This window comes from Mus caroli, unplaced genomic scaffold (genome assembly GCF_978045245.1).
Source record: "Mus caroli unplaced genomic scaffold, Mus_caroli_1 scaffold_11, whole genome shotgun sequence".
NCBI classification, from domain to species: Eukaryota; Metazoa; Chordata; class Mammalia; order Rodentia; family Muridae; genus Mus; species Mus caroli.
In genome coordinates, this window is record NW_028227266.1 from 76,924,709 (window position 1) to 76,951,849 (window position 27,141).

The 27,141-nt window shown below is 45.1% G+C and overlaps 1 protein-coding gene and 1 pseudogene across 1 annotated transcript; one reads left to right on the top strand and one right to left on the bottom strand.

The window, feature by feature from the left end:
- Positions 1 to 5,090: 5,090 nt before the first annotated feature.
- On the top strand, positions 5,091 to 20,144 carry LOC110301652 (glutathione S-transferase A4). The gene is made up of 7 exons (XM_021172215.2): positions 5,091 to 5,173; positions 12,700 to 12,806; positions 13,948 to 13,999; positions 15,621 to 15,753; positions 17,300 to 17,441; positions 18,604 to 18,735; positions 19,854 to 20,144. The coding sequence occupies exons 2-7, from the start codon at positions 12,720 to 12,722 to the stop codon at positions 19,974 to 19,976; spliced, it is 669 nt and encodes a 222-aa protein (XP_021027874.1). The 5' UTR covers positions 5,091 to 5,173; positions 12,700 to 12,719; the 3' UTR covers positions 19,977 to 20,144.
- Positions 20,145 to 24,336: 4,192 nt separating this feature from the next.
- Positions 24,337 to 25,770, bottom strand: LOC110302371 (oogenesin-1 pseudogene; annotated as a pseudogene).
- Between the last annotated feature and the right edge of the window lie 1,371 nt (positions 25,771 to 27,141).

The window sequence follows — 27,141 nt, forward strand, 5'->3', positions numbered from 1 at the left end:
ATCATTGGTCAAAAGAGCAGTGTTAGGTACAGCCGTGTGGGTGGAGGCCTACTCACCCTCGTTCTCATATGCCACCATCGTGAGACCATTATACACCTTCCCATATATGATAGTTTCAACAAGACCGACTCATAGTGCTTGGCTCAGGCCAGGATCGTAATAGAGGAGGACCATGCTCTCCCTGCTATACTGGAGCCAGCACCTTTGGCTCTGACAGTCCGTGTCCCAGGACCATGGATCATGCCTCTCTATCAGCCACCCCTGGCTGCTAAAAGGGCCTAGGTCAGGGTGTATAGTTTCCACCCCCCATACACTCTCTTACAGGAAAGAAATGTACACTGCATACTTAACCTATGGGTTAAGTTCTAATCTTTTTCACCTGTACTGTTGTATTCTCTACTTTAACCCCTAATTAAACTTCCATTCTAGCTTTAAAGCCTTCCAGAGGCAAATGAGCACAGAACTCCTGTCGATCCTTTCCCTAGGAATTCTGCCTTGACACAAATCATGCCACGTGTCTGTTCTTTTGAGTGACCGGACAGACCCCTTTATCTGTTTTCCCTTGTCTTCATCCACTCCTAAATGTTTTGCTCCCTCTATGACAAGCCCATCCTGCATGCGGCTCTGAATCACATAAGACCCCCTGAAGCCTCTCCCAGGACATAAAGATCACATTCCACTATGGGGCCCAGCCAAACCACTGAAACCCCATACCAGTCCTGAGATCCTTGAAGAAATAACTTCTTTCTCAGCTCTCCCATGAACACAGTCCTATCATGCTGGATCATGAGTTTCTCCACTCTCCATAGTAAAGTTGGACCTGAAGAGGTACTGCCTATCTCTTCAACCTTCTTTTCTCTACACTGATCCTTCCCATGGCTGGGTCATAGGAAAGCCTCTTCAGTGTGGATTCTACTACGTACTCTCCTTCCCTGACATACCAACAGCTGTAAGACGTGGAGAGGCAACACCTCCATCTCCTCCACTCTTTCTTCTGCTTTTCCTGCTAAATCGGACTGGGTTGTATAATGCTGTCCACACGTCTTTTTCTTATTGTAAGTCTTTTCTTGCTTTCTAGGTGGACAACTCAGCCAGGGTTGCATCTCCTGTCACTGATGGCCGTGGCCACACAGTGGGCCCACCATAGCGAGAATCATAACCCATACAGGCTACTTTCAGGGATGGAAATACATTCTCTAGTCCATCAGCTGTTTGAAGGATGCCCCTGAATCCACAGGGTTGACCCCATTCATGAATTAAGCCTGTCACCCTGAAGAGACACAGGAAACCAGCCTGAATTCCCCCTTCAAACCCCTTTCCCAGCATAGATGCCTCCAACCTTTGGAGAGGGCCCAGCCTAGTGCCAGAATATTGCAATTCCCCTTTTCATGGTGGCACTCCCTTCCCCATAACGAACCCCCGAAATGAGGGGGTGACCAGCAGATGCCAGCTTTGGGAAAAGACAAAAAGCAACATAAGCTAGCCTCTGTGTTACTGAGGCTGACACTCTCCTTGATAGATAATCAACATTTCTCTGGTGCAGATGGCTCCTGCCCTTGAAGGGAATGAGGACTAAATGTCCTTGCAATGATAAGAGGCCCACTCTTAGATCAGGAGAGAAGGGCAATTAAGTGTTCCCAGATAGCTGTGACCAGTTTGTAAAAATACACTCGCTCCTAAGAGCCCCATAAAGTTATGTCCCAGGCCAAGGTCCCTTCCTCCGCTGCACGGTTTCCCCACTATCTGAACAAACGTTAACAGTTTTCTTTTTTAAAAGATTTATATAAGTATACTGTAGCTGTCTTCAGACACACCAGATCTCATTACAGATGGTTGTGAGCCACCATGTGGTTCCTAGGATTTGAACTCAGGACCTCTGGAAGAGCAGTCAGTGCTCTTCCAGTCAGCCAAATCTCCAGCCCCCACGTTATCAGCTTTGAAGGATGTCCTTCCCTTGTCACCTTCCCACTCATGTAACTCCAACATTTGAGGATCCTTGCTCACGCATATGGGAATATATATGTATATATGTATATATATATTCTGAGTCCCTGGACGTGGGCATAGCATCCCTAACCTGAGCAGTGGGAAAGGCTTTAGATCCAGCTCTGATTCCAGGAATAAAGGCTCTCTTTGTTTTCATATTGAACTTATAATTCCTAGAGTTCTTCTGGGGTTCCCAAGAACTGGGTATAACAACCCCACAACATCTAGAGGAAGACAGCCACCCAAGGATGTCCTACCCTTAGACAGTTCAGCCTTGGTGAGATTTGATTGTTTGTTTGTTTTTGAAGGGGGAGGGTGTCTCTGTGTAGCCCTTACTGTTCTGGAACTTGCTCTGTAGACCAAGCAGGCCTCAAACTCATAGAGATCTGCCAGCCTCTGTCTCCCCAGTGCTGGGATTAAACACATGCTCCAGCACTCCCTGTCTTTGGTGAGATATTTTATTACCCATAGCAGGGAGCATAGGATTGCTTCTCTTGACACATCATTGGATCCATAAGTCCTTGTTCAGGCACCACTAGTGGCTTTCGTTCCCTGGAAAGATACATACAATGTCTATTCACCCAAGATAGGGCATCTGTGACAGACAAAGGAGAACTTATTTAGAAGCCCATTTATCTTGCTAAACCACTTAGTTTACCATGGTTACTTACAGAGCATGACTGAGGGATCACTTCCTGGAGTATGGGATGAAAGAAAGATGAAATTCCAAGACCTGTAAGTCATATAAAGTACTCAGAAATTGCTGGTTGTTTGTGAGCCTAGAGGCTACCTGGGGCTGAGAATAAAGAAAAACAAACCTGGGTATGCCCCGTAGTTAAAACATTCCTGGGAACAGCTTAACCTATAAGATAAAGAGGAATGTGAGGACAAGCAGGGCTATCTTGTCTGGGTCAACACCACCTGGCCGGAACCTCCCCTCTGTCTACTGCCTCTTGACAACTGATAAAGTCATACATCAACTGGTTGCTATGTGAACAAAGATAAGCCCCCAGCCCACAGGAACAAAGTCTTGGTGCCCTGTAATCTTTCTGTTAATGTTTGAATAAGCCAACAGTGTGTCGCTATGCTGAATTCCACACCCCTAAGTCCCTTACCCCATAAAAACCCCCAGCTTTCGAGCCTCGTGGCCAACATCCGTTATCTCCTGTGTGGGATGCATATTGGTCCGGAGCTCTGTAATTAAATGTCCTCATGTATTTACATCAAGATGGTCGTCTGTTCGTGATTCTTGGGTGCAGGCCGAATAGGGAGTTGAGTGGGGGGTTCCCCACTAGGTTCTAACAGGGAGACATTAGGGAAGCCGTGTCTCTGAGAAGTCCACCTCAGCATGGGTAATGAGAGCTATATCCCAGAACTTATTGGACAGCTTGAAGTCAGCTGCACAAAGGCAGCCTCTCTTCCGTAACTGTCTTACTAATTTAACCTCAAAGAGTAGCTTCATGAGCCTTTCTTAAGTTCCCGGACTCTTTCGAGCCTCATCATCCTACCAAGATTCTTTGCCACAACCAAGTCAAAACCTGCTCTCACCTTTAAGGGTTAAGATGTTTGATCTGCAATTAAATTTGATTTAATCCCAGCAAAGGCAGGCAGACCTCTGTGAGTTTGAGGCCAACCTAGTCTAGGGAGCAAGTTCCAGGACTGCCAGGCTAGACCAGAGAAATCCTGTCTTGGGGGACCGGGGGGGAGGGGCAGAGAGCAGAAAAAGGAAACTTAGTCAATATGGAAAGAAGAACAGGGATCCAGGCATCCAGGGACACAGCCATCTTCCCCCACCTCAAGTCCATCTTCCAGGTACTAAAGTGAGTTCAGAGTTTAACCAGAGAGCCTCAGGCGTGCACATCTAAGCAGTCCTGGTCTAGGCAGTGGTCACGTGTGCTCACTGCTTTTCTGTGCTTCAGCCTCATCTTGTAAGATGCTCTGATTAACAACTCTTAGAAAAACCGTGACAAAAGAATGTTTCCCAGGAGACAAGATCCCCTCTGACTGGATTCCTGGGGGAAGTCCCTTTTCTTTGAGGTCCATTGTTTCCGTAGTCTGACAGTTGGACTGAGAGACACAAAGTATCTCTTTTCAAATATATTTTTGCCAGCCTGTTACAGAAACTTAACCCATTTTGCACTGGGGCAACTGGTTTGAGGGGCAGCACTTTTAAAGAGGTGATGAGGTGGATAAAGGCTCCGCTGTCAGGAGTGAATTAATGTCACTGAAGAGCGGGTTAGGTACTGAAGAACTAGCTTGCCTCCATTTTAGGCTTCAAAGCCGTCCTACAGTAAAGACAAACTAGGTTTATTCCTGCTCATGACTGTACCTCTGTTTCTCAAAGGCAGAGCTATGCCCCACCAGTAACCTTAACTACAAACGGTCCTTTCTGGGCTGCCTGTGACTGTTCCAGGAATGGCGGTCATGCCTTTTTAACCATCTGCCCCATTCTACAGGGTAAGATGAAAGGAAAAAAATTCTTAAATGAGAAAGAGAGGGAGGGGGCAAAGTTTACCATTCATCGGGGAGTCCACCCCTAAGGCATGAGCTTGCCCCTTTCTCTTTCGTTAAGGGAGGGCACACCTTTTTTTCTTTCATTTTACCCCATCCTCAGCAAGTGAAAGAAAGCCCCTCAATTTTGGCTTTGCCCAAACTCCAGAGCTGTACGCCTCTAATTTGTTTTCAAAAATAAAGTCTTGAGTCTCTATTTTATATCTATTTTAGTATCTTAGTATCTATTTTAGCAGCACAAGAATGGACCACAGCATGATGCTCTCAGTCGCTGATTCCTCTCTATTGTACTTTTGTTGACATACAATGAATTCACAAATCTGCAAGCTGTAACCTTTCAATAGGTTGATGCTATAGTTATTTTGAATACAGTGCATTTATCTGTACTGTTTATATTACTGGGTTCCCCCGTAGAGAATGTAAACACTTCCAGCACAGGAATTGGGGTCCTTATGCACCCCCTGTATTCCCCTACTCAGTAATGAGTCAGCAAAAACTTTTAGAGCAAACCTGTTCTTCTCTCCAGGGAACAAAGTGTTAACCAACAAGCCTAGGGGGCGTGTGCATTTCTTAAATGCTGAATGGCTGGTGGGTGGAGCTTTCAAAACAGACCTGTGGACTGTGAAGTAACAGTTTCTTTCTCGAGTGCCTGGAGACAAAATCCCACAAGAATAAGGTGAGTGCGTACGTGTGTGTGTGTGTGTGTGTGTGTGTGTGTGTGTGCGCGTGTGCGATTCTGCTAAATCTACAGTTTATAATCAGCAATTGTTTTAACTTCGTGATTTCTTTGGTGTTCACTATCTCAAAGCTTGTTTAGGTCAAATAAAAGGCACAAATTTTTTCTGCCTAGTAGATGAGCCATTGGTATGGTCTAAAGGTCTTGATAAGGTTCGTTTTCTCTGCCATTTAAGTAATTAAAAGGCAGGAGGAATTTCAACTGCAACAGATAGCAGTGAAGAAATCTCAAACCCTGCAGACAGGAGCAGAGACTCAGCAGCTGAAGAAGGGGGCTTGCTGGAGGCAAGCAGCCACCCACATGCAGCAGACACACAGAGAAAAGATCTGCAACACTGAAGCCACAAAATCTAAAAATCCCCGATCTCTTCTCAAGGGCTGGATTTGTTTGTTTGTTTGTTTGTTTAGTCTCTGAAGAACCCCACCCCCACCCCCAATTTAGGGTCAATCACTTTCTCTGGCCTGTGACTCTCCTGTAAACCAGCCCTAATCCAGATGGCCTAGAAGGTGTTGAGTTAGTCCCTCAGCAGTGGTCTGCTGCTGGGAGGTAAAAGCCTGCAAGGCCCTGGTTTTAAGGGGTCAGGCTTTTGTCTCAGCCTGGAGGGTATAGAAGAAGCCTGCCATCTTGGAAGTTCATCAGGTTTCTTACGTATCCATGGCCCCTCCCTTGTCTGTCTAACTGAGGAGTCTGTCTAACTTCTAGTCTCTCATGATTCTGAAGAAAATAGCAAATGGACATCTATCCAATGGACACGTATGCGTTGTCTGTGCACAGCTTGATAGAACCTAGTGGGGAAACCCCCACTCAACTCCCGATTCGGTGTGCACCCAAGAATCACGAACAGACTACCATCTTGATGTTAATACATGAGGACGTTTAATTACAGAGCTCCAGACCGACATGCATCCCACACAGGAGATAACGGATGTCAGCCACGAGGCTCAAAAGCTAGGGGTTTTTTATGGGGTAAGGGGCTTAGGGGTGTGGAATTCAGCATAGCGACACACTATTGGCTTATATAAACATTAACAGAAAGATTACAGGGCATCAGGACGTTGTTCCTGTGGGCTAGGGGCTTATCTTTGTTCACATAGCAACCAGTTGATGTATGTATGACTTTACCCAGCGTCAAGGGGCAGTAGACAGAGGGGAGGTTCCGGCCAGGTGGTGTTGACCCAGACAAGATAGCCCTGCTTGTACAATCAAGCTGTTCTTAGGAATGTCTTAACAACAGCCCTGTCTGTTCTGCTTTGTTCTCAGCCCCAGGCCGGGGGCTCATAGACAACTCTTTTACATGAATCATGAGATACAAAATCTCATTTTCTTTCAGCTTAAGTATGACCTGGCACACTAAAACACCCTCACACATTATAACTTCAAAAGTTGAAGAGACCCGAGAAACCTGCACATCAAATCCTACACTCTCCTGGCCCTGTGTGGAGTCAGAGCAGTTAGCACTCCCTCCCTGTGACGATGCTCATGTGTGTGTGTGTGTGTGTGTGTGTACACGTGCACACGCAAATGCCAGCCTTGGGAACAGAGGAAAGCAGCATACCCTAGCATCCCCTGAGACTCACACCCCCTTTTGATTAACAGCCAACTTTTCTCAGGTGCAGATGGCTCCTGCCCTCAAGGAAACAGAAGCCAATACCCTTGAAATGGTAACAGCCCACTCTTAGACTATGAAAAAGAGACAATTAAGTGTTCCCAGACAGCTGTGGCCAGTTGTAAAACTACACCAGCTTCCTATAGCACAAGGTACTTTTTCCCAGGTTGGAAAGGTTCCTTTCCAGCTGCACATTCCGCCCCGCTGTCAGAACAAACCTGTTATCAGGTTTGAAGGGCAGAATTCCTTTACCCTCTCATGTAATGCCAAGACTTGGGAACCCGGCTTGCAGTTTTTTCCTTTATAACCCCCCTTCACTTAGACCTGGGGGTTCACTCTCTTTCCTGTTCTATCAGGAAGGTTGGTGGCCCAAGCTCGAGCTTGAATAAAGACCCTCATGCAATTATAGCAGGCTGTGATTCCTGATGCTCTCTTTGGGGTTTTTACAGTCTGGGCACAACAAAGTAAATACATAAGGCTTTTTTAAAAAATCATTTTATTTGTTTACAGTTCAAATGATATTCCTCTTCCCGGTTACCCCTCCACAACCCTGCCATCTCATCCCCCTCTGCCCCCTCCCCTTTGCCTTTATGAGGGTGCTCCTCCACCCATTCACCTACCCACACACACACTGTTCTAGCACCCCCCTGAACTGGGGCATCAAATGTCCACAGGACAGAGGGCCTCCCTTTGATATCAGATAAGGCCATCCTCTGCTACATAAGTATCTGGAGCCATGAATCTCTTTGGTTGGTGGTTTAGTCTCTGGGAGTTCTGGATGGTCCAGTTAGTTGATATTGTTCTTCCTTTGGGCTTGCAATCCCCCATAGGAACCACATGGTGGCTCACAACCATCTATAAGGGGAACTGATGCCCTCTTCTGGCATATGGGTGTATATGCAGCAGAACACTCAATAAATACATTTGCCAGGACCCAACGGGGATGACTTTAGCTGAAATACATAAGACTTAAGTGGGGTTTTAACTGAATTTGAATTTGAAAATACTCATTAGTATTTGGGCATCCACACATGCTCACACATGCACACCACACATACATGCCCACACTCTCACACACATATTCTCTCTAGAAAAATCTCAGATATTTTTTTACCTACTTAGAAAGGAAGCAGGGGCCAGCCATAGAGTACCTTTGTGCTTCTCCACATCTCCTCCATGTGTTCAGAAGACTTAACTCAAATGATCAAACACTGGAGTTTTCCTCCTGGTCCTGCATGTGCAGGGAGCTGTGCTAAGATGAAATGCAGGGCTTCTCGAAGAAGCAAGCTCTGGTGAGGTGTTTATCGGTTTGTTTCTCAGACTTGCCCTAGCCTTTAAATACCACATGGCAGCCCGCTTTATTTATTCTTACATAGCTACAAAGACCCAGGTAGATTTGAGTCTTTTGGCTTTACTTTTTCATCTAAGCAAGTGTATAAACCATTGATTGGTGTTCTATGAACATTAACCAATCCGCTTAATTAATAAGAAGTTTAGTTGATATTGTTTTACCCTCTCATGTTGAAAGACCCACAACGTGAGGACTCCCCCAAGTTCTGACTCAGGAGAGGCGACACCCCAAAATCACCCACAAGAAACGGTCTTGCTGCAAATTGCAAGAGGATTTTTATTCAAGAGCGCTCTCGGGCCCATGGTCATACACCACGCAGGGGTAGAGGACCGTGGTGCCCCAAGTAGCTGAGTAAGGGGGTATTTAAAGGAAGAAACCACAACTCAAGGAGGTGGGGAGGGTGTTGTTGGAAAATACCAAAAATACCAGTTAAGAGTCACAAGGAAGTGTAAAGTCACAAATGTCACAAGGAATACCTGGTAATTGTGAGGGTTATTTCTCAAGACAGTTTCTAAGAGCCCCTAATGATAGCACATTTGCATTGCAGGTTCCAGCAATGGTCAGGGTGGGTCAGGGTGACTTTCTTTGAATGAACACTCTTTGAACCCAGGAAGCAGGTGGGTGGAGGAAGGAATGTCGCTATCTGTTTTATGACCAGCACCTGGAGCACTAAGCCACAAAGACCACACTCCCAAGCCTGGGCCTAAAAGCCTCAAATTTTGTTTTTACTTTGCTATACTTCTTCAATGTAATGAATGCCAAGGCTTGGAAACCCGGCTTGCAGTTTTTTCCTTTATAAACCCCCTTCACTTAGACCTGGGGGTTCACTCTCTTTCCTGTTCCACCAGGAAGGTTGGTGGCCCAAGCTCAAGCTTGAATAAAGACCCTCATGCAATTATAGCATGGGGAGGAGGTACCTAATACAAGCTCCTGGGTCAGAGTCTCTGTCCCATAGGGGTGCTGTGTCCCGCAGGAGTGCCACGTGGCTGCAGTAAAAATCCACATAACCAACTGAGAGCTGCCCCGAGATCTGGTGTTCCATGTTGACCCAGTTCATGGGAAGAATAGACAATGGTTCCATGCTGACCGCTGACCCCAGGGCAGACTGATTGGATTTTCGCCCTAGAATTTTCTTCTCATTTCTTTTCCTTTTTAAATTTTATTGTGCATGGGTATTTTGTCTGCGTGCATATCTGTGCATCGCGTGTGCAGCATCCAAGGATGCCCGGAAAAGGAAGTCAGATCCTCTGGGCCTGGAGTTACTGAGCGTTGTGAATTGCCACATGGGTTTTGGGATGAAGCCCAGTCCTCTGTACTCTTCACAGTTGAGCCATCTCAGACCTGTAACTTCCTAGTGGGCACCTAGAAACTGCTGCTGCTGGTCCCCAAGTGCACTCAGGAGATTGCCACCCACTTCTAAAACAGAAGCCAGGTTGACTTCTTTTCTCACAAGCAAATGTTGCTGTAATCTGCGACAGAGAAGGGACATTTTTAGGTTGCTAGGTTTCCATGTTTAGTGAGTTGCACATATGCTCTCCTTTTGACCTTGGAACTAAGCCCTGGTTGGAGCTGAGCTGTGAACCGGTACCTGTGGCCTAACTCAAGCAATTGTATCAGGAGAAGTGTTCTTCCATTTTCTAGAAGATTTTGTACTTCTTTTTCCATCTAAACTGTCACCCGTGATGGCTGCTTTCTGCTCAGTCCAGCTGAGCTGTGTGCTGGCTTCTGGAGCTGCATACGGGTGCACGTTCTGTGATCCTTCTGGGTGGGGTTCAACTCCCAGGGTCATCAGCCGAAAAGCCCACTTGGTGAACTAGCTCGATGGAACTGCGTACACACTTGGACAACTCTTGAGAAGAAACCAGAGTTGAGAAGATGAGTTTGGGTCAGGATGCTGCTGGCATTCGAATGAAATCCAGGACAACCTGTCTTTTGTTCTTGGCGGCTCCTGGGCACAAAATTAGTATTTCTACTGCACTTATTTTGTTCATTCTTGCCAGTGTACCTTAAACAAGGAAATAACTGGGTTTACTTTTTGAAGGATAAATGGACATAGTTTTCTATATTACCAATCTTTAGGTTATACTAAACATTGTTGAATCAAGAAAAAAGTATTAGAAGACCTGCTTTAGGCTTCTATCCTGGCTGGACAAATTTACATGTGCATACAATCTCTGTGTGCTAGCTGTTTCTCCTCCCACCCCCACAACTTGACACAAGCCAGGGTCATCTGGGAATAGGAAACAATTGAATTAAGAACTAAAGCTCTGGGGCTAGAGAGATGGCTCAGTGGTTAAGAGCACTGACTGCTCTTCCAAGGGTCGTGAGCTCAAATCCCAGCAACCACATGGTGGCTCACAACCATCCGTAATGAGATCTGACACTCTCTTCTGGTGTGTCTGAAGACAGCTACAGTGTACTTAGGTATAATAATAAATAAATCTTTTTTTTTTTTTTAAGAAAAAAAGAATTAAACCTCCATCAGAGTGTTTGGCCTATAGGCAAGTCTATGGGATGCTCTCTCTGTCTCTCTGTCTCTGCATCTCTCTTTGTTTTCTCCCCCCCCCCTTTTTTTTTTTTGAAACAGGGTCCTTCTGTGCAGTAATTGTTGTCCTGGAACTCACTATGTAGACCAGGCTAGCCTCAAACTCACAAGAGATCCTTTTGCCTCTTATCTCCCAAGTACTGGGATTAAAATCAAGTTCTACCACATTCAGCTGGGCCATTTTCTTGATTTATGGCTGGTAGGGGGTGGGGCGGCCCACTGTGGGTGATGCCACCCCGTTCCATGTGGTTCTGTATCCTTGCCAAAAAAATCCTCCTTATTTTGATTTGTTGGTTCTCAACTCCACTCCTGCCTTTCAGGATTCTATTGTAGAAAGCAGACTGAGCCAGGATTGAGAAGCAGGCCAATAAGTAGAGAGTGTTTCTCTGTGGTCTCTGTTTCAGTCCTGACTTGGCTTCACTCACCTGACTGTGATCTAGAATAATGTAAGGCAAATAAACTGTTTCCAGTCAGTGTTTTTATCATAGCAACTAAACACAAATAGCAACAGAAAGCAAACTAACATTCTGTCAGGCTTTTTTCGATTCCTATAATGCTGCGTTATATGTACCCACACTGTGTGTGTGTGCATGTGTGTGTGTGTGTGTGTGTGTGTAACCCAGCACTTCATGCTTGTGAGGCAAATACAATTCCACTGCACTCCTCCTGCCCCCAAACAGGCCAATGATGTAATTTTGTTTGTTTGTTTGTTTTTGCTTTAGTGATACTATTTCTTTCAGTATACGTAACCAAAAAAGTACAATAATTTTTTTCATTTGGCAAAAACCTTTATCTCTATGTGTGAGGTTGATCTGATTGGCCATAATGTATTTTATCAAAACATATTATGAACAGCATGTCTAATATCTGCCTGGGATGCGTATCACGGTGCTCAGGGACCACTTTATGTTTCGTGTAGGAAGAAGTGATTAGTGGAAAGGATAGCACTTTGCAAGTTTAAAAATAATTTAATTCAGAATTTTGTATTTTACAGATATTTACAGTGTGTGTGTATTATTTAGTTTAGTTTTTTGAGACAGGGTTTCTTTGTATAGTCCTGGTTATCCTGCACTCTGTAGACCAGGCTGGCCTCAAACTCACAGAGATCCACCTATATCTGCCTCCCAAGTCCTGGGATTATAGGTGTGTGTCACCACTGCTTTACTTTGGTATTTTCTAACTTGTCATTATGATTAATATATTTTATGCTATTTCATAGATCTCTTTTTACCTGGAAAAAAAAATAAAGTCTTGTGGCAGCAATTGAAGCCTCCCCAGTTCCCGCTGAATAGCCCAGTTCAAGTAGGCTGCCTCTTTGATGGTGTTAGAAAAGATTTTTTTTTCCAGAGATATTTATGAAGCCATTATATCAATTCCTGGTTCCTATCTCCAAATACCAGAGACAGTCTCAATAACGTGACGCCTTGGTGGGTGTGCCTGGTTCCTTTGTCTCAAGCTGTGAGTGACAGCGTTTCTACAACATAAGGCAAACCATGCATGTACATTGAAATGGCTACTTTTTTGGTTTGTTTGTTTGATGGTTTGGGGTTTTGTTTTTCAAGGCAGGGCTTCTCTTTGTAGTCCTCGCTGTCGTGGAATTCACCCTATAGGCTAGGCTGGCCTTGAACTCACAGATATTCCCCTGCCTCTGCCTCCTGAATTAAAGGCGTGGACCACCACTGCCCATTTTAATTGGCTAAAATTAAAGACTGCTATTTCTGCTCAAGAAATGGGACATTGTTGACTGCCTAGCAAAGGCAAGTGCCCCGCCCCAGTCCTAACCACCTGCTCACAAGGCCAACTCTAAATCCCGCTTTTGTGCGTATCTCCATAGCATGCTCTTGTCTGTGCACCCCACACAGGAGCTTTCTTACCGTGTTTCATCTCGGCTGTAACTGGTGGCGAAGCATATGATGTGTACCAGGTTGTTTTCTAAACATATTTTTTTTACTTCTGCTCTTTAGGAAACTCTAAACCAGGAGTCATGGCAGCCAAACCTAAGCTCTACTACTTTAAAGGCAGGGGAAGGATGGAGTCGATCCGCTGGCTGCTGGCTGCGGCTGGAGTGGAGGTCAGTTCCCGGTTGGGGGGATGTAGCATAAGTCCCATCTCCTCCTCCTTCCCTTCCTTTCCACCTGTTTTCTTAGATAAGAGAGGGGGGATTACAGTCATGAGGTGCCCGGGAAGAGGGGAGTTGAGGGCCTGGGATATAATGAAGCTCCTGGAGATGACATAACCATAGGGGAAGATTAGCTCATTCCCTCCATTGGGATTGGTTGGTTTTTCTGAGGCCATTTAACCCCTGCCTCAGCACCTCACTCATGGAATTCATGGCTGCCTGAGGGAGTCCTGGCCCAGATGTATGATCTGCTGACTGGCTCTTACCTTGAGTCCAAGTCTCCTCATGGACTTTATAGAAATGTCTTCAAACTGCTGTCTCTCCCAGTATGAATTCTGTTTTTCCAGAACAAGGCTGACTGCTGTCTTTGTTTCCTACTTTAGAGACTCCTCCCTGGTCTGGTCATCTGTCCCACCCCATCTCAAGATACGACGAAGGACAAAAACACCCTCGCAAAGCTTTAGATGGCTATAGATGGAGGCTAATTACAGTTTTAGCCATCAGTAAATGAGCATAACCTCGCTTGAGTAGGATCTTTGGATATATCAGTCTCAAAGATAAACTTAATTTGGCCTCATATGAAGGAAAAGTTATAAAGCCAAAGAAGCAGAAGAGAGGAAACGAAAGAGGGAAAACTATTGGAGAAGTCTGGGGCAAAGACAAAAATTTGAAGTGAAAGAAGAGCTAGTTGAGGTGAAGCAAAAATGGAGAGCAACATCTTAGGAATCTTTGATATAGGAGATCCGCCCAGATGTTGTCTTGTCTCATTTTATCCCATTTTTAGACTCTTCCAACTACTATCTACCCTCCCACCCACCCACCCACCCTCAGCACATGCATCCCAGGATAGCTATGCATGCAGCCAACATGTCAGTAGACGACAACCACATGTCACAATGTCAAAAGGTTGGACCCCCCTGAAAGCTAATCTTTAAATACACACCCCATCATACTTACAGAGGGGAGCTGACAGCTCTCTGGTTCCCTTTTAGATTTTATTCTGAAGGCCATAAGGCATTTCTGAACGGTATCAGAGTCTTTCTCCTGCTTCCTATCTTAAAGTTATACCAATGTCTCTCTGCCCTCAATCTAGTTTGAAGAAGAATTTCTTGAGACAAGAGAACAGTATGAGAAGTTGCAAAAGGGTGAGTCCCTGTTTATTCAATCCCATCTTATTGGAAAAAATAAAAAACTTGTTTCTGGAAATATTCATTATGTAGAACACAGGTCTTAGGAATGGCAACTACGACTAGGAAAAAGATAGCCATTCTTACGAACACTAAAACCTTGAGGCTAGGATCCACAGACATTTACACCTCAGAAGGTAGACCCAGAGAAGCCACAGACTTGCCTAACACTTCTGGGAAGAGAGGGACAGGGACACTGGCTCTTGGAAAGCTGTCATTGTTTCTTAAAGTGATGTTCACCATCTTCCAGTACCACTGAGTCAAGTGAACATCATTAGAAATCAGGGAAATGGGGCACAGTGGAGCATGTCTCTTATCCCAGTGCTTGGGAAGCAGAGGCAAGCACATCTCTGAGTGTGATGCCAGCCTGGTTAACATAACAAGTTACAGGACAGCCAGGGCTACTCAGAAAAGCCCTGCTTCAAGGAGAGAGAGAGGAGTGGGGGAGGAGGGAGGAAGGGACAGAGGGGAGAGAGGTCCTATGGTTATACCAATGTACTAGTGAAGTGTGGTTCCAAGCTTAGGCAAAGTTTCTTACTCATGTGGACAATGTGCTGGTATTAAAGGAAATTGAGAATATATTCCCTTCTGCATGAGAAGAGCACCACGATTATCTCCACGTGCATTATAATCACAGGTTACAGTGGACCTTTGGTCAACAATGGACTACATACACAAATGGTGTTCTCATAAGATGATTCTAGTGACTCTGTAGGCATCTTAGTTTGTGTCCATTCCCTCTACTGTGTCTATACAAGGACGAAATCACCTAACGCATAAACCTCAGAATGTTTTCCTGCTGTTAAGCAATGATAAACTATAGCTATTGTAAGCAGTCACCAACTAAAGCTTGCTTTTGATTCGCTTTGACTAATAACTACTGTGTCCTTTCATGCTTTTGAATCCAGCTATAAATAGATACTATTATTAGCAATAGGATGCTGAAGCTCAGATAAGTAACTTGTTCAAACATGCATCGCTACAGTGGATTGAAAATGATATTGAACCTAGGACTGTATATGATGTCTTCTTGTTGCTGTGTCTGTCCTTCCTGCTGTCATATGTGCCTGTAAACTATATACTTTGAAAAGAACGCATACTATCAGACTTCAGTCCCAACCCAGAATATGGAGGGCAAGGGATTCTTAGCAATCTTTCATGCCAAATGCCCAAAGAGTTTTACAGGACTTAAGCTTTGAGGACCAGAAATGCTAGCTGTGTATGTGTGTGTGTGTGTTTGTGTGTGTATGTATGTGTATGTATATGTATGTGTATACATATACACAAATATATACACACTTACATGCATATATGTATGTATATATATATTAGAATAAATATAGAAAAATCTTGTTTAAATTGCTACTGTCTAATACACAAAAATGCATGAAGTAATCAAAGCTCAGATTTGACACAAAACAAATGATCAGCATTTCCTTATCTACTGGGGCCTTTCATTCATTCTTATAACTGAAAACTAAAAACCATCCAGTGGACTTGGTTGGACCATCATGCAGATGGACTGTAACCATTGAAGCCATTGAAGATGAGTATCTTACCCCTCTCTTTCACATCCCAGATGGACGCCTGCTTTTTGGCCAAGTACCTTTGGTTGAAATAGATGGGATGCTGCTGACACAGACCAGGGCCATCCTCAGCTACCTTGCTGCCAAGTACAACTTGTATGGGAAGGACCTGAAGGAGAGAGTCAGGTACTGTAGTGTTCCTTCCAGTGGTAAATGTTTAACCAAGCGTCTGTGGTCACACACTAACTGAAACTGGTTCAACAGGAACTAAAGGGAGAAAGTGAGGGAACAAAGGGGAGCTGTTGTTGCTAGAATTGGCATAGCTTGGGTTGAGAACATATTCCACACCCTCTTTGTGTATACAGTCACACTAGTCAGCTTGTAGTATTCTCATATTCATGCCTAGCAAACTATGTTCTCAGAAAATGACCTACTAAAGTATTTTACATGAAGGTGCAAATGACCAATTCGGCAAACAAGCCTTGCACATTATATTGATGATCAATTTTTGCTATCAACTTGAAACAGATTTCACTTAGCAAGCACTGGTCTATGGGGATTCTGGGTAGCTTCTATCTGGCCTAGGCTGGAGTTATCCCAGCCAGACTCACCCATATGTCTGCTAACCAGTAGTTAGCCAGGTAGCTCTGGATTTGAGTACTGGCTGATTGTCAGTTTGGAGGAATAGGCCACTTATCCACATCTGGGCGTTCTAACCTTCTCATGACATGCAGACAGTTCTAAGAGTGGACGAATGTAAGTCTTATAAGCTTTGAACTCAGGATGAGTTGCTCGTATTTCCACCTTACTCATTAGTCACAAGGGCAGCATGGGGGAAGACCGTAGATGGAAGGACCTGACAGGACTCGTCATAAGTACTGGAGGATGACAAGCTGGCGGTTTGGTGTTTTTCCCTTGAATCTGTATACCACAAATATCTGCTCTGTCATATGCTGTGCCGGACCTGGCTAAGGATAGTTGGATTATTAAGCCATATTGTTTAGTTTCATGTAGATAAGTAGACTTAAGGCAAAAAGAAAGAAAAAGAAAGAAAAGAGAAAAAAAAAGGAAGAAAAATTTAATCTATATTTGGGGTTAAGTAAAGGGTCCCTAAGATCTCATCAGAGCAAACATTGAAGTGGCAGAGCGGTCAGTGCATGCAGAAGTTATGGTAGTAGAAAAATCCCAGGTTCCATTGTTCAGAAAACAGAGAAAGGTCACATAGGAGTGAGCAAAGCTCAGAAGCCCAGCAGCCATCTCTCCACCCCCACACCTTCCTCCTAAAGCAGATGGCAGGAGACGCAGTTCCACAGCCTGTGAGTGGCATGCATTCTCATTGTTTTGATATATAGTCCCCCAAGACAGGGTATCTCTGTGTAGCCCTGGCTGTCCTGGAACTCACTCTGTAGACTAGGCTGGCCTCGAACTTGAATTTACAGAGATCCACCTGCCTCTGCCTCCTGAGTGCTGGGATTAAAGGCGTGTGCCTCCACCTCCTGTCTTGATGTATACTTTTTATTAAGTGGGTGGGGTTTTTTGGTTTTATTTTGTTTTTGTTTTTAATAATCTCTAAACCATCATAATCTCACTCTGCTTGTAGATTTTGAACATGTAGGCACCTGCTACCTTTCATGCATCCTTTCAGTCAGCCAATGTGTTCATTTCTCGTCTGGTTAGATCTGGCTTGCAGTCCAAGGTTCCTTTCCAATGGGCCGCTCTGGTGTGTTTTCAGGATTGACATGTATGCAGATGGCACCCAGGACCTGATGATGATGATTGCCGGGGCTCCATTTAAAACCCCCAAGGAAAAAGAGGAGAGCTATGCTTTGATACTGTCAAGAGCTAAAACCCGTTACTTCCCAGTGTTTGAAAAGGTAAGCTTGTACACTGCCTGATATGCAGAATATTTAAGAATCAGATTGTTCAAAAAGATAAACACGGTGGGTACCGGGTGGGGGGGGGGGCGGTAAAGACCTCTGCTCACAAGTCTGAGAACTTGATTTCAAATCTGAGGACTCCAGTGGTGGAAGAAAAACACCAACTCATATAAGTTGTCCTCTGGCCTCTTCATGCACATCATGGCACATGCATCCCCTCATACATAGTCGCACAATGTAAAACAAATGAAAATATAAAAAAACAGGCTGTATCAGAGCTTTCCTGTTATAGAGTCTGTGGTATTTTGAATGAGAATGGCCGCCATAGTCTTATATATTTAAATACCCTTTTCTTTTTAAGTTTTGACCCTGTTTTAGTTACTTTTATATTACTATAATAAGACATCATAACTAAAGCAACTTATAGGAAGAAGAATTTATTTGGGGCTTATAGTTTCAGAGGGTTAGAGTCTATGACTATCATGGCTGGGAGCACAGCAACAGGCAGGCATTTTGCCTGCGTGGATGAATGTTTGTGTATCATGTGTGTACCTGGTACCCATGGAAGCCAAAAGAACTGTCAGATCCCCTGGACCTGGAGTTACGGAATCACTGAGACGTTTATCTAGACGTTTCCCAAGTTCTCATATATATTATCCTCTCTTTGTGGAGTGGACCATCTTTTATGTATTTGATACTCAAAGCTGACTGTGGTTTCTTTTTATATTTGCTTTCCACTGGGTATGGAAAAATTTACTTTTTTTCAAGTTTGGTCTTCTAATTCCACTAGTGACTTATTTTCTGTCACAGCAGCTGGGCTCTCGATAGTTGTAGCTCCCTTGTCTCTGTCCTGGTGGGTATAGTTTTTCTTCACTTCCCCCATGCTTTTCAAAGATTGTCAGTACTTCATCACACAAGAGTCTTGACAATCACTGTCCGTTTCCCAAAGAGAGGAGAGTGTATCTGTCCATGGTTCGTGTTTGAGGGTTGGTTTCACCCTTTCTTGCCAGGACTGGAGATCACACACACACACACACACACACACACACACACACACACACACACCATACACAAAAGCTTCAATGAACCTCTCAGGACAAGTATACAGATAGGCAGATCATCATGACTGCCATTAAATCATGTTTGTTCTTTTCTGTAGATTTTAAAAGACCACGGAGAGGCTTTTCTCGTTGGCAACCAACTCAGTTGGGCAGACATCCAGCTCCTAGAAGCCATTTTGATGGTGGAAGAACTCAGTGCCCCTGTGCTGTCCGACTTCCCTCTGCTGCAGGTAAGATGCTGTTGGGCGTGGACACCTCACTCAGGAAGATGCAGCTGGAGCAAAGCCTGCAGTAATAACCGCCTCGAAGCTGAACTTAGAACTTAAGGGAAACCGGCTCATAAAGCATTGTTACCGTCACTCCGGTCCTTTGTTCTCGCTTACGCTATAGGGTCTGTCAGGGAATTAAACTTCATATGACGGGAAAATGGGGATTTGAGGTTCCAATATGAACATTTAAACTGCCGGGGCACGTAGCTCACAGTTAAACACATGACTGGCATGCATGAGGCCTTAGCTCAGTCCCTGATAATTGCTAAACTATCCGAACATTCAGAGCTTTTTTTCAGCACTCTGAACATTTTTACTGACTGAAGCAAGAATGTTAATCTTTTGTTTTTCCCTCCTGGCTCCAGTAAGATGATGTTGTTCACTTTTAGTGGCTCTCATGCTGGGCCACCTTTTGGTCACATCGCCCCAGCTTGTGGGGAAGAATCCCGTGACTGCCACACTTACCTGGCCCTTGCTCCAGCTCCTCACATCGCTCTCAGAGAAAACCACTAGGCGTTGTCTGTTAAGAACAGTTGTTTCTAATTAGTTTCTTCTATTTAGTCGTGCTGGAAATACAAACCACATTTAAGAGCAGACTCCATGCCCAACAATAGACAGCCAATACAAAACCCAATGGTATTTTTGGAGTTTTGTTTTGTTTTGGTCTCATATTGCTTTATCTGGGCCCCCTCACTGGTCTTTTGCCTTTATATTATGTTTCTGATTTTGAGGTTTTATGAGTTTTGTTTGTGTGTGCGCTGAGTGCTGTCTGTCTGCATGTTTATGCGTTTCTCCTGCTATTTCTTACGTTTATTTTCCTTTTATTTGTTAGTTTTTCTTGTTTTATCCATGTTTGTTTGTCTTTTATTTGCCTTTTGTTTTCTTAAGAGAGAGAGAGAGAACAGAGGTATGGTGTTGAATGGGTGAGGATGTGGGAGGATCTGGGAGGAGAAAGATAAGGATGGGAAAGCATAGTGGGAATATCTTGTAGGAAAATCACCTCCTCTTAGGACAAAATTCTGATTTCCTAATGGTTATGACAGCTAATGGGTCCCTCATGTCACTGTTTCTGGTTTCAGGCATTTAAGACAAGAATCAGCAACATTCCTACAATTAAGAAGTTCCTGCAACCCGGAAGTCAGAGGAAGCCTCCTCCAGATGGCCCCTATGTTGAGGTGGTCAGGACTGTCCTGAAGTTCTAGTGCAGCGTGCTCTAAGGTGGCACCCGCAAGGTTCCAATTGCAGCGTCGCCATAAGCCAGCTGCAGAGCATTCCAGAAGCAAGGTATAGATCCCAGGAGTCAAGCTCTTCAAACAACAAAACCATTCTGCCCACAATGACAAATGCCAATTAAATACAGTGAAAAACTATTCTCGTTGGAGAGGTGTTTGTTTTGTTTTCAGCTTGTTGGCTGTGGATGACAGTCTACAAATGTCACAAAACCAGAGTCCCTTATGAAGACGTGGTAGGCAGACAGACAGATGTATTCAGGACATTGAGCTAAAGTGTGTCTGTATAAAGGTCAGGACCATAACTAGGTTGCAGTGGTGAGTTAGGAGCAGAGGATCGTTTCAGTATCTACACTGGCTTCTGAGAACTTGCGATGCTGAGGTGGGAGCAGAAGGAACATCTGGGACACTACTCTGAAACCCTATTATAGAAAACCACCTTGCACACCAGACAGTCCTCTTCCAGCAGCAAGAGCCACGGAAGCTCAGGTTTTACTTTGCGTAGACGTTCCTAGAGACCAGCGGGACCAACACAAAACCAGTGAACAGTTCCTTATTCAGGCTGAGCAGAAGCTTCCTCCGCCTTGAGGTGCTTTCTTTAAATGTTACTATTATGTTCCCAAGTCATAGGTTAAAGCTGGACCCCGCGCAGGGTTCATTTGATGGGAAAAGAAGAGGTGGGGATGTTACTGGGACTTTTGGTGGCTTCTGGTCTAGAGAAAGCTCCTGCTAGTGGTTTGGAAAATGTGATTGCCAGCTCCAAACTCCTCCTAGGACAGCCTGTCTGTTCTTAAAAATTACATTTATTTGTTTGTTGTATGTGTGCGTGCACGTGCGCATGTGCCCGCATACATGCCTGCACACGCACGACACAGAGTGCATATGGAAGTCGAGGACAACTTTTGGAAGTCACCCTGAGGGTTGGACTCTGGTTGATGGTTTTGTGGACAAGGATCTCAACCTGCCGAGCGTCTTACCAGCCCCCTGTCCTGTCAACTTCTGGTGTGTCTCATGCCTTTTCTTGTGAAATAACTTAATGATTTGGATTTTGTCCCATTTCTGTAGGGCCACCAAGGAGCAAGGCTGCACTAATGTTACAGCCTGCTCCACTCAATCCCTCCTCCTTTCTTCAGATGATGGGCTGCATACCCTGGTACATTCGAACCTGGGCCCCTCCCCCCAGAGTGGTATTCTGTAGTCATCAGCTTTGCTGTAGGTAATGAATACATAAAGCAATTACTTTCCTGGGTTCGGATCCCTTTCCTCTTCTTGTCAATGATATACTTCCAGCCACCGTAAGCCAAGGACCACCTACACCTCCTGCTTCTTCCTTTGGGGCTATCTTTGGCTCCACTGCCTGTACGTTGAGCAGAGCCTCACCCAAACCCTCAGGAGTTATTATTGGTCTCTAAGGAAAAGTGAACCTCAGATAACCCAGTAGCATTAGGGAGCTTTTGAGGCCCCACTTTCATTCCTCCACTGTTGAGTCAGAGTTTTGGACAGAGAATAGAGGTACTGGATTGACATGACCGTAGGGATGGGGCTTGGAACAAGGAGGCCCTCAATTCTATTTGAAAAGGTACCGGCATGGCAATTCTGTCACTACCATTGGTCCCTGTCTTACCAATGAAATGCCATGACTAAAAATCAAGATGGGGAGGGGAGGAAGGATTTCTTTGGCTTATGCTTCCACATCCATAGTCTATCATTGAAGAAAATCAGGACAGGAACCTGGAGTCAGGAGCTGATGCAGAGGCCATGGAGGGGTGCTGCATACTGGCTTGCTCAGCCATCTTACAGAACAGACTACCAGCCCAGGAGTGGACTGGACCCTTTCCAATCAATCACTAATTATATAGCCTACAAGCCGGGTGTAGTGGCAAATGCCTTTAATCTCAGCACTCTTGAGGCAGAGGCAGGTGAACTCTAAGTTTGAGGCTAGCCTGGTCTACAAAATGAGTTCCAGAACAGTCATAGAGAAACCCTGTCTCCAAAACAAAATAGACATACAGCTGGATCTTACAAAAGTATTAAGGCATTTTCTTTTCTTTTCTTTTCTTTTTCTTTTATTGGATATTTTCTTTATTTGCATTTCAAATGTTATCCCCTTGCCAGGTCTCCTCTCTGGAAAGCCCCTATCCCATTCCCCCTCCCCCCTGACTCTATGAGGGTGCTCCCCCCCCCCACTCCTGCCTTCCCACCCTGGCATTCCCCTACACTGGGGTATCAAACCCCGACAGGACTAAGGGCCGCTCTTCCCACTGATGTGCAACAAGGTCATTCTCTGATACATACAGGGCCACAGCCATGGGTCTCTCCATGTGTATTCTTTGGTTGGTGGTACAGTGCTCAGGAACTCCAGGGGGTCTGGCCATTTGATACTGTTGCTAACCCCACAGGGCTGCAAACTCCCTCAGCTCCTTCAGTTCCTTCTCCAACTCCTCCATCGGGGACCCCACACTCAGTCCAGTGGTTCACTGTGAGCATCTGCCTCTGTATTTGTCAGGCTCTGGCAAAGCCTCTCAGGAGACAGCCATATTAGGCTCCCATCAGCAAGTACTTCCCAATATCTGCAATAGCGTATGGGTTTGGTGACTGTATAGGGGATAGATCCCTGGGTGGGGAAGTCTCTGGATGACCTTTCCTTTAGTCTCTGCTCCACACTTTGTCTTCATATTTCCTCCTATGAGTATTTCCCTACGAGTAATTCTCCCTTCTAAGAAGCACTGAAGTATCCACACTTTGGTCTTCCTTTTTCTTGAGCTTCATATGGTCTGTGAATTGTATCTTGGGTATTCTGAGTTTTGGGGCTAGGGCTGGAGAGATGGCTCAACGGTTAAGAGCATTCACTGCTCTTCCAGAGGACCTGAATTCAATTCCTAGCAACCACATGATGTTTCATAACCATCTGTAGTGGGATCTGATGCCCTCTTTTGGTGTGTCTGAAGGCATTTTCTTAATCGAGCCTCCTCCAATGACCCTAACTTACATCAAGTTGTCACAAACCAGCCAATACAGACCCTCAAATGAATAGGTAATCCTTTGGGGCAAATGTGAAATTCTGGTCTTTTCCTCCTATGTTGATTGTCTCTGGTAGACAGGAGTGCACTCAGAGTTGTCATCCTAACTGGGTTGGATCCAGAGGATCTGCCTAGAACCAGGCAAAGAAAACTCAGAGAATGCCCACCCCAAGCTCTGCTTTTCCTCAGCATGCAGTCACTCACATGTTATCTGATCTGTCTGGGAACAGTATTTCCTACACTCTTTGTTAAGGCATGAAACTCCCCAGTCAGGTCTGGCAATGTTCACAGGGACCAACGGGATAAAGAAGTCTGAGTATTTACTAAGTGACCACACTCTGGGTGTGGCCTCTTGGGCTTTCTCCTGTGCAGCTTATCCCATGAGATAGGCTGCCTCAGAACAGCAGCCCACACTGCTCTGTGAACCAAGGCCAGGCAGGGTGTGCATCATGTGAAAGAGTGTTGTGACCATTGCCTCCGGCTTTTTCCTTTAGTACTTATGACAAGTGACTTTCCCTGTGGCTTGGGAGGTTTGGGAGAGCACACAATCAATCGGACTGTTACCTAGCAACCACTCTCAGAAACCCATCCCATGTACCATGAGACTTACTTTAGGAACTTCCCACTTGAAATGACATCAGCTAGCAGCCCTGTTGAAACCCCTCTCCATTTCTTTCCCCAACTACCCATGGAAGTGATCAGTGTAGAGATACATGAGGCTACTATGAATCTTAATGGGAAGTAAAAATGTCAATGAAATAGTAGGATGGGGGGGGGTCGGTGCAGAAAGAATCAAAGTTGAAGAGTTGCATTAAGTTAAAATGAAACTATTTCAGTTGAAAGTTTGCCAGGGAATTCTGTAAGTCTCTTTCTGGTGCTGGGGACTGAACAATGAAGGGCCTCGCATGTGTTTGGCCGGTACGCTACCACTGCTCTAGCACCACAAACACCACTTTTTCATCTTTACTCAGTTCTTTCTTTTTCTTTTTCTTTTTCCTTTTCTCTTTCTTTTTCATTTTCTTTCTTTCTTTCTTTCTTTCTTTCTTTCTTTCTTTCTTTCTTTCTTTTTTTTTTTTTTTTTTTGGTTTTTCGAGACAGGGTTTCTCTGTATAGCCCTGGCTGTCCTGGAACTCACTCTGTAGACCAGGCTGGCCTCGAACTCAGAAATCTGCCTGCCTCTGCCTCCCAAGTGCTGGGATTAAAGGCCCGGCTCTTTTTCTTTAAAAAAGAAAAAAAGCTCAGCATCTTTATTATATGCAAACAAGGACATACACAGTGCTCCACTCTTGGTACCAGAAGCAACCTTATTCTACTTACTGACAAAGGCAATCTGTGGCCTCCAGTTTACAATAATAGTAGCAGGAATGTAAACACTCCAAGCAGGCACTTGTAGCAAAGGGGACTTCCTTAGGCTGCCTTTGGCCCCTAAGTATGTCCAGCAGCTCTGGACAAAGTTGCTTAAATCTATGTTTAAGTATCTTGATACCCTCATAGCATCCCAGAGGGGTGGGGTACAGCTCCTGGGCCAGCTGGCTCAGTGTGGCTGTGTGACAAAGAAAGTTCTTCGAGACAAGCAGAGAGAGATCATTATGATAGAAGTTGACTTTGAGGAGCTGGGAGCATTGGCTCAGGGCAGTCAAGAGGGCTTTGAAATGAGAAATGAGCAGCCCTCATTCTACACGGCTCCAGTTCCAGAGTTTGCAGGGTACTTGTGACTTTCCCAGGGATGAGCCCTGGAAGCTCATGGCCTACATCAGGTAGAAAGAGAGCATTCAGGTTCCGATGCTTGGGCTTACAACTATTCAGGCAAGGGGGCAGGCACTCGAAGTCTGACTGTAAGAGCCGAGGGCAGTCCGTAATTGACAAGGTCTCCGAGGGGGTGGCCAGGCAGTTGAGCCACTTGTCAAGGGAGTCTTCTAGAAGGTAGCTATCACTCAAATAGAGATTCTGCGTTGGAGTACAGAGACAGCAACGTGCTTTGCTGCTCATCTTCCTTGGTCTTCACAAGCAGTAAAACTGAAGGGCTTCATTCCCTCAGGGCTTCATTCCCTGGGTGTGAGGGTGTGAATGTTACTCATCCGCTCCAGGTGAGGAACAAGGTCTACCCGGAATTCAAGCCACCACCGACTCAGCCGTAGCTCCAGGATACAGTTTAAAGCCACCAATTTAAAGATCTTTATCACAGTAGAGTCTGTGGAGACACAACTGTGGAGCTTCCTACAGCACAGACGAATAGAACATTTTCTCTGCTGGACCCACTGCAACAAGTATATGGTCCATTCATCAAAACTGGCCTTCATGAGTTCAAAAATCGGTTACCACCTTGAGATGTATCTTCCTCCCAGGGCCAGGACAGATCTCCACTGGCTGCTTCTGTGCCATGATCTGTGGTGAGCAGTTATCTCCACGGGATCCAGCTTGTATACTCCAGAGGTCACGGTGCACATTCTTCCTCGAATCAAACACTCTGAGTTTGCAGCCACTGGAATGAACCTTCCATGTGACCAGGACATTCAATCCTTCAAGCAGTGCTTTCAAAGTCTCCAGGTGAGGGTCCTCTATCAGGGCTCCTACAGGAAGGCATGGGAAGGGCCAGGCAGACACCATTGCAGTCAGGACCTCTGTACACCTGTCGGTGAAGGCCCCCTTGAACATCTCTGGGAATAACTGACTGGCAGTTCCTTCAAAGTAGAAATGGTTAAAGCTTCCTCCTTCAGTAGAGTGTGTCTTGCCCGATAAAAGAGTGTGGGTCAACTCGCATTGTGACTGGTTTTCAGGGAAAATGATCCTGATCTGAACACATTAAAAATCTCTAGATCCCAGCAGGGGTAAGCAGTGACTCCAAGTGGCTCTAGGTTCCAAAACTACTCTAGTCGCCGGGTGTGGTGGCCCACGCCTTTAATCCCAGCACTTGGGAGGCAAAGGCAGGCAGATTTCTGAGTTCAAGGCCAGCCTGGTCTACAGAGTGAGTTCCAGGACAGCCAGGGCTACACAGAGAAACCCTATCTCGAAAAACAAAAAAACAAAAAACAAAAAAAACCAAAAACAAAAATCCAAAAACAAACAAACAACCCAAAACCACTCTAGTCATTTCAACAAGTATTTTGAAGGACTGGAACCCAGAGACATTTCATTTATTCTCCTCATCCCCAAAAGATGGGACATCTTTGTTTTAGTAAGAGTCCAAAGCAGAGGCTGGTAGCATGAGGTTGGCACACATTAGAGTTCTTCTTGACGACATTCACACATGGTAAAAACTCCATGGGAACAATATGAAGGAGAGTCATACACAGTAAGGACCATGGCAGGGGACCATGGCCATTAGCAGGCTGGGACAAGGCTGCTCTTAACTTCTGCCATCTCTCCAGGCCCTTGTATTGTTGGATGTATGTACTGGATAGTGGCTATCTTAGTTAATCGTCTATTGCTGTGGTAAAACACCATGACCAAGGCAACTTATCAAAGAAGGTGTTTAATTTGGGACTTCCAGTTTCAAAAGGTTAGTGTCCATGACCATCCTGGTGGGGAGTATAGCACTAGGCAGGCAGGTAGGCATGGTACTAGAGCAGTCGCTGAGAGCTCACATCTTGAGACACAACCACAAGGCAGAGAAAGTGATACTAGGAATGGCACAAGTCTTTAGAAACTTCAAATCCCCCCCCCCCCAATGACACACCACCTGCAACAAGGCCACATTTCTTGATCCTTCCCAAATAGTTCCACTAACTAGAAACCATGCAGTCAAACATATAAGCCTATGAGGACTATTCTTATTCAAATCTCCACAGTGGTCAACTTATCCAGAGGTTACACTCTTGGAGACAATTGATTCTCTCTCAGTAGCCATCCATAGCCAATAGTCACTCAGCTGGGTATGTGACTTTGTGTCTACTTTCCCTCTCTCTGCTGGGATTTTGTCTGCCTTGAGTTTGCACCAGTTTTGTGTATGTTGCCAGAACCATTGTGAGTTCATATATACAGCTTCCCTGCTGTGCTCAGGAAACACTATTTCCTTATGATTGTCCACTGCCTCTGGCTATTACAGTCTTTCTGCCCCACTTCTGCAATGATCCCTGAACTTTGGGGAGACCTTCCATTTGGGGCTGAGCGTTCTGTGG

Excerpts from the sequence above, each read along its gene's own strand:
- LOC110301652 (XM_021172215.2), top strand. The coding sequence starts at position 12,720 with ATGGCAGCCAAACCTAAGCTCTACTACTTTAAAGGCAGGGGAAGGATG. Across the intron at positions 12,807-13,947 it reads TGGCTGCGGCTGGAGTGGAG|TTTGAAGAAGAATTTCTTGA; the intron begins GTCAGTTCCCGG and ends CCCTCAATCTAG. Across the intron at positions 15,754-17,299 it reads GACCTGAAGGAGAGAGTCAG|GATTGACATGTATGCAGATG; the intron begins GTACTGTAGTGT and ends GTGTGTTTTCAG.